Here is a 7043-nt window from a genome sequence, read left to right as displayed (position 1 = left end):
CCTTCCTGATACCCACACAATGAGTACTCCTCCGCAGCAGCATAGGGAATACAAAGCAAAACGCCGTCGAAGGCGCTAACCCACATGCCGCTGTAGTGCCTCGATCACCGCCTACACGAGTCGCGCGTATCCGATCGCCGCAGGTGATTGCACTCCTCTCATCCCTCTCCTCAACGCGTCCTTTCGAGTGACCGTTCCATTCTTTTAGCGCCAGCCTGTCCCTCCACTCCCGGCTGTGACCCATCCGTGCACCCATCGGATCGTTCCCCGCTTCCCAAGGGAAGTAGGTCGACCGAGGGGGGACGGAGAGGGTCCGACGCATCCCCGCCGGCGCACCCACACCGTCTCTCTCAAGACGAGCGGGCGCCCCGACGCGAGCGCACCACGAGTGTCCAGAAAGGCCCGTACCGCCACTTCGCCTACTACGAGTTGTGATGATCCTCGTTTCCTATCCGCCTACTCGCAGACCGACCCTCAGGTCACGTCTCCACCAGTGCCGCCCAGTGTGCAATGGGCGATAGTTCATGAAGAACGATCGCCCACTGGAGCATACCTGGTGGTGAATGCCTGGGTGCAATGGGGTTAGTACCCCACCAGGCATTCGCTTCCCCCGATGGCGTGGGCTCGATGTCCTAAGACAGAGCCCGCCTGCAGCTATGTTACTGCGTCGTCACTCCAGTCCCCGGTACCGCGAGGGAACCACCCCATCCCCCAAGGGGGAAGGGGAGGGCCCCACGCGGGCCCGGGGGCCGTGGTGGACGTCTACCACTCCGCTCTCGGAAGGGAGCAGACCCCCCTCTATCGGTGCCGAGTCACCGGGATTTGAAGTCAGAGTTACCTTCTCCTACCGGCGTAGTGATTCCCCATCCTGCTAAGGATGGTTCCTCCAGACCCTCCATGCTCTGAGGAGCATGGAGGGTCCTTGGGATGCCGGACCCTGGCGTACAGAGTCCCTCTATTTAGCGAGGGACTCCGTACTGTGGAGTGTTGGCACCCGGGACTCTCATAGAGAGCCCCGGGTGAGCCCCCGTGCCACGACAAGGTCCTCCACGCACGGGGGACCAATCAGGTGTTTTTTTTTTATTTTTACTTGGGAGGAGAAAATCTTCGTATACCCCCTCCCGAGGGGGACCATTTCGGGACACCCATCGGGAAGGGGAAGACCCCCGACGGCCCGTACCGTCGGGAGTGCCGGATTCGACCATCTCGTGATCCCTGGGATACCATGTATCCCAGGGACGCACCGAGACGGCCGCCTACCGACTAAAAACTCCCCCCTGTCGTACGCCCCCCTAGGCCTATGGGGTGACACCCTGGAACCGCAGCCTAGCATATCGTCAAGGTGTCACCCCACCTACAGGGCCGCAAGCCCTCTACCACCAATTCGGGTTTATCTACCTAACTATTATTGGCCGCGTGACACGCTATCTTTGTACACTGTATACATTACAATATACATATATATACAGTATACATACGTCCAACGCATCTTCGATATACATCGTTATATACACATTCTTGTGTGGTGCAGGGGTCCACTTAGGCTTCTAATCCACCCCTGTGCGCCCGTGCACCACCGCGCCATTGCCAGCGAGCCTCATTCCTCGCTGTCCGATGTGTCGGCTTGGAGGACCAGCGCGTCCACGGGTGCCCGGATAACCCCCCGCTCTCGGGCACGCTCGTCCTCCTCCTTCTTCCTCATGACCCCCTCGCAGAAGGTCATGAAGACAGTCCAAACGTTTTCGTGGAGCATGATCGCCCCCACCACCGCATCGTAGGTCCTATCGACCCCTATTGCTTCTAAAATCTCCCCTCTCTGTTCCGCCCAGGCCGGACAAAACAGCAGGGTGTGCACCGCCGTATCCGCTGTCGCGCGGCAATAATAACATACTGGGGAGATCCGACGTCCTATCCTAAACAGATAAGCCTCGAATACTCCATGTCCGGTCAGGACCTGGGTGGTGCGGTAGGTGAGGGCCCCATGCCCCCTTTCCACCCACCTCTCTAGGTGTTCCGCCACTGCGCCGCGCACCAGCGCTCCGGGACCGCTCGCGGGCATCTCTACGAGTCGCTCTCGCCATCTCCAGAGCGCGCGCTGTCGCTCTACTCTGATTATGTTGTCCCTCTCACGGGGGGACAACACCCCGTTTTCGGCGATGGTCAGCCGTCGCCGGAGGTATGACCTTCTCAACCTGTCCGCTTCTATGTCAGCTGGAACCATACCCGACAGTATGGCCGCCGCGTCGTGTGATACGGTTCTATACCCCCTGATCGTCCTTAACGCCAGCTGCCGCTGCAGTCTCCTAATCCTACTCGAGATCCACCGATCCCCGGCCACGGTGGTCGCCCATATCGGCGCTCCGAACATGATGACGGCCATCGCGGCGGTCGCGTACATTTTTCTACGCTTCTCATCTGGCCCGCTAATGTTGGCTGTTATTCTTGCCAGCGCCATTGCCATTCTCCATGCCTTAGGCACGACGATTCGGAAGTGGTCCCGAAAGGTCCACCGCGAGTCCAGGGTCAAGCTCAGGTATTTCACGGTGGACCCTATCGGGACCACCTCCTCCTCACCCTCAGGGTCGCGTTTTCCGGGATCCTACCCCCGGTGAATACCACCGCCTCGGTCTTTGTTATCGAAACTCGTAACCCCATCCTTTCTATCTCGCGAATTAGAAAGGTCGCGCCTATCTCCGCTCTGATCTTCGCTTCCTCCAATGTGTCCGCCCTTATGACCAGCAGGGTATCGTCCGCGTAACACATTGTCCTGCATCCTACCGGGAGCCTAAGCCTCAGGATAGCGTCGTACCCTATGTTCCACAGGATTGGTCCCAAGACCGAACCCTGTGGAACCCCGCATGTAACTGCCATACGTTTGTAGCTATCCGTTCTGTCAATATATGACAGATCCCTGTCAGCCAAATAGTCGCCGAGGATGGCCCTAAGGTGTTCCGGCACCTCCTTCTCCCTAAGCGCCTCCCTTATGATCGGCCACGGCAGGATGTTGAAGGCGTTCGCTATATCTAGCGACACCACCATCACCACCCCACCGTCTCGCAGGCCCTCATCACGCTTTCTCGCAGTCTCCACACTGCATCTATTGTGGAGCGGTACTTTCTGAAACCGAACTGGCTCCCGGCTATGCCTTCATTCCGTTCCAGAAATGCGCTTAACCTATTCACGATGATGCGTTCAAGCATCTTCCCCGCCTCACTCAGTAAACAGATCGGCCTGTATGAGGACGGAGCGAGGTCCGGTTTACCCCGTTTTTTCAGAAGCACCAGTCTCGCGACCTTCCACTGCCGGGGGAAGTATCCCTCTTTGAGGCACTCCGTGAAGCACTTTACCCAAAGAGGGATGAGCTGTCCTATAGTTTCTTTTATGACACCTCCGGGTATGCCATCCGGTCCTGGAGCCTTGCCGATTTTAACACCCGCACAGGCTTCCAGCACCTCCTCATGCGTCACCGCGAGTTCTTCCTGCCATTCCATCGTCGTCCCGTTGTTTTGGGATGTAATTCCTTTTGGGAACAGCACCGATATTATCCCTTCCGCGACGTCCGGTGATAAAGTCTCCACGATAGAGGCACCGCCGGTAGACAGTTTCTTGGTGACCACTTTATAGGGCAATCCCCATGGGTCCCTCTCTAAGTCATTCACTAGCTCTTTCCACATTTTGGCCTTAGATTTACTTATGGCCCTCCTGAGCTCTCGCCTGGCCTCTTTCAATCCGTCCCATAGCGTCCTAACGTTTTCTGGACAGGCGCGTCTTCTCCCTCTCATTCGCGTTAGTCTCCTTCTCCATTTATTGCAAGCCCATCGGAGCTCCTCTATTTCCTCGTTCCACCAGTACACCGATGGACGTTTAGTGAGTCCCTTCCTAGGCATTGCTACGTCCGCTATATCCCGTAGAATCTCATCTATTCTCTTTGCGCTCCGGGCACCGTCCTCTGGCACTCCTTCCCACGCCGAGAATACCGCTGCCGCCTCCATCATATCCCGGTCGATGCGTCGTGTGACCCATCTCGGGAATTTTTTCAGCGCCGTTCTACCTATCTCAGTGCCCCTCAACGAGGCTCCTAGATCCATTAGGATATATCTATGGTCCGATAAAGATTCCTGTTCGGTCGCGACCCTCCAGCCAGCAACCTTCCTAGCTGCGGTTGGTGTTGCCAACGTGATGTCTACGTCGGATGTTCCCCGGGAGTGCACGCACGTGGGCTCGACTCCATTGTTAATAAGTTGCAGTCCCCTAGTCCCCATCCAGCCCAGAAGGATGCCTCCCCTCCTGTTTGGCCTTCCTGGGTCCCAGGCCTGCGCTCTGGCGTTAAAGTCGCCGGCCACTATCGTCGGGTGTCCCCTCCGCAATACGTCCCGCAACTTATCGTCCATCTCGTCCAGATCTTGGATGAATTCGGCGTTGCTGAGGCTGGGGGGAAAGTAACACGAGACGATCGTCACGTCCCCCCAGTCCACAGCCGCGAATCTCGCTCCCCTACACCGGGGTGCGCACGGCGTCCTCGCGCCTCCCCATAGCCACGTTATCGCCGTGGACGGTGGCTCTCCCGTAGAGGCGAACCATTTATCGCTATCCGGTATTCGAGCGGGTTCCGCCACGGCGACCAGTCCGATGTCCAGTTCTTCGGATACCTTTCCTATGTGGTCCTGCGAGGGCCTCGATCTATTGACATTGATCCGTGCGAACTTAGCCATCACAAATGTCCATGTCCTCTGCTAGCGCAGACCCTGAAGCCTGGGCCCCCCGATCAGCCCCCTCACTCGCTTTCTCCGTTCCTACCGCGTTTAGTTCTTCACTTCGCGGTGTTTCCCCTCTCCCGTTATACGGTACGCACGACGCTGATCCCGCTCTGTGGTTCGCGTTCATGCCTCTCGCGGCGCACACTGGGCATCTCGGCGAGGCTTTACACCCGAATGCCCTATGGCCATCGCTTCCCCCGCACTGGAAGCACCACGACGATCTGTCCACGATGCTTAGGCAGTTAGCTCTGGTGTGTCCCACCGCGAGGCACCGGAAGCATTGCAGCCTCCTCTTTGCCAGTGGGACCACCTTTGCCATAGTCCAGCCAACTCTCAGTTTACCGCTACTGAGCATTAGGTTCGCTCCCGATAACGGACACTGAACCCACACGGTGCACAAACCGCCCCTGCCCTGTCTCAATGAACCCGCTCTAACACTTGTAGCAGGCACCTTTCCGCATTTGGACACCGCCTCTATTATCTCTTCTACCGTGGCCGACTGATCCACATCGATCAGTCTTACCTCCGCTCTCTGTACCGGGCGTATCACGCTTACGCTCTTTTCAAATTCGCTCCCGGCTATTACTGTTTTTAGCCGGCCGACGAGTGCTTCCGCCTTCGCACTGGCCTCTTCTCCGCCCGGGATTTCTATCAACAATCCCCCTGCCTGGGCCTTACGTATTCGGGTATTAGATATCTCCAGCTCATCCAGAGATATCTTGTTTCTTGCCATTCTCATAACATCCGCGTACGTCGGCGCGGAGTTTCCCCCTGCTTCCTCGCATCTCAGCAGGACTGCTGCGGTCCTGTGTGCTCGGAAACGCGGGTCTCTCGCTGCTGGTCGCGCCGGTACTTTGTTCGTATTCCGGATTATGGCTCCCCCGGTTCTTCCTCCTTCTGGTGCTCCCCTAACTGCTGCTTCCGTTGTCCTATCTGGGTTCCTGTCCCTCCTAGGTCTGGCAGCTCTTTCCGGCACCACTTCCCGCCGGACATCTTTTCCCGGAGCTGTTTTCTCCCTCTCTTTGCTCCTGGCCCTTTTTATTGCCCTCCTGCTTTTAGTTTTTATCCATCCCTCACCTTTATCCGGATACTCTCTGGCTGGGGATAAAGAGCTGTCTCTCGCACGTATTTCATTTGCTCTTACCGCTCTGCTCGTAGTTCGTTTTTCCTCTCGAGTCCCTTCATTCGCACTCGTCACGATCCTACCAGTGTTGTCTACGCTCGTGCGAACTCGCGGCCTGTCCTCTATCCTCTTTTGCACACCTCCTAGCGCCAGCCTGTACACCGGGGGTAGGAGGGCCTCGCTCATCTCGTCCGACTCGATTGGGACCGAGGGTTGGTTTTTCCCCTTTCGCGTCCTCAATGTCGGGAATTCCTCCGCTGTTTCCTCATCTAACTGCGAGGGATTTATACCTCCTCGTCCTAGTCCTCTACGTTCTTCCTTTTCTCTGAGTTCTTGCACCGTTTGTGTAAGAGTTTCCACTTGGTCTTTCAGTGCGGTTCTCTCCCTCCTCAGAGTATCCATTTCCCTCCTCATCTTGAGGACTTCTCTTTCTAAAGCAAGATTGCTGTTCCTCACCTCGTCAACGGGTCCTGTGCTTTTAGCGATGTCTGAGGCGAGTCGCTGTATGGCGATCTTCGCCACATTAACCCCCACCTTCATCTGTCGCCGTAGATCCCCTTTCATCGTTTGGGTTCTTCTTTCCGCTTCTCCCGCCAGGTCTAATACTCTGAGTTTCCGCCATTATTGACTTAGGCGACATTTGCGGAAAAAGTAACGTCACCTCTTCAATCGCATCTTTTTGTTTCGAGGATAGTCTGTCGTCCAATTGACATTCGACCAGACCTCTCCTCTTTTTCATTCCATGCCCGGCCTTCTTCACGATTTGGAAGAAGTCTTCTCTATCAAGTTCGTCGTCCTCGAATTCCATGCGCTTGGAAGAGATTTTTGTCAGCGCATGTGATCCCGGCACGTTGCTGCCTTTGGGCTTTCGTCCCCTCTTCTTGCCCTTCCGTGGAATTTCTTCGAAGGATGACTCGGTATTTTCCGCTTCGGTCATCGACGTGAACTCCACTGTGCCTATGCTGTTCAGGACGCTATCCTCTCCGGTGTCACTCATCGCTGCCGTGAGGTCAATCGTACCCTTTTCTTTCACCGGTGCGATTTCTCCCATGGGCGTACCCGCTGAGCTTTCCGCCACTGGGGAGTCCACAATCTCCCCACCGACAACCCTAAACCTCGTTTCTTTAGGGTACTTCGCGTCAGTGCCTCTTGGTGCCCTGGCT

The 7043-nt window shown here is 56.5% G+C and overlaps 1 protein-coding gene across 1 annotated transcript; it reads right to left on the bottom strand.

Annotated features, from left to right (window-relative positions):
- Positions 1 to 3038: 3038 nt before the first annotated feature.
- Positions 3039 to 7041, bottom strand: LOC108770381 (uncharacterized; the record flags this gene model as incomplete). Its single annotated transcript, XM_018521947.1, has 3 exons — positions 3039 to 4680; positions 4745 to 6368; positions 6415 to 7041. Coding segments are annotated over 3 exons (3893 nt in total), but the record flags the coding sequence as incomplete, so codon positions are not given.
- Between the last annotated feature and the right edge of the window lie 2 nt (positions 7042 to 7043).

Source organism: Trachymyrmex cornetzi, unplaced genomic scaffold (assembly GCF_001594075.2).
Source record: "Trachymyrmex cornetzi isolate Tcor2-1 unplaced genomic scaffold, Tcor1.1 scaffold1269, whole genome shotgun sequence".
NCBI classification, from domain to species: domain Eukaryota; kingdom Metazoa; phylum Arthropoda; class Insecta; order Hymenoptera; family Formicidae; genus Trachymyrmex; species Trachymyrmex cornetzi.
Note: the sequence above shows the minus strand (reverse complement) of the source record. Positions and strands in the feature narration are given on the sequence as shown.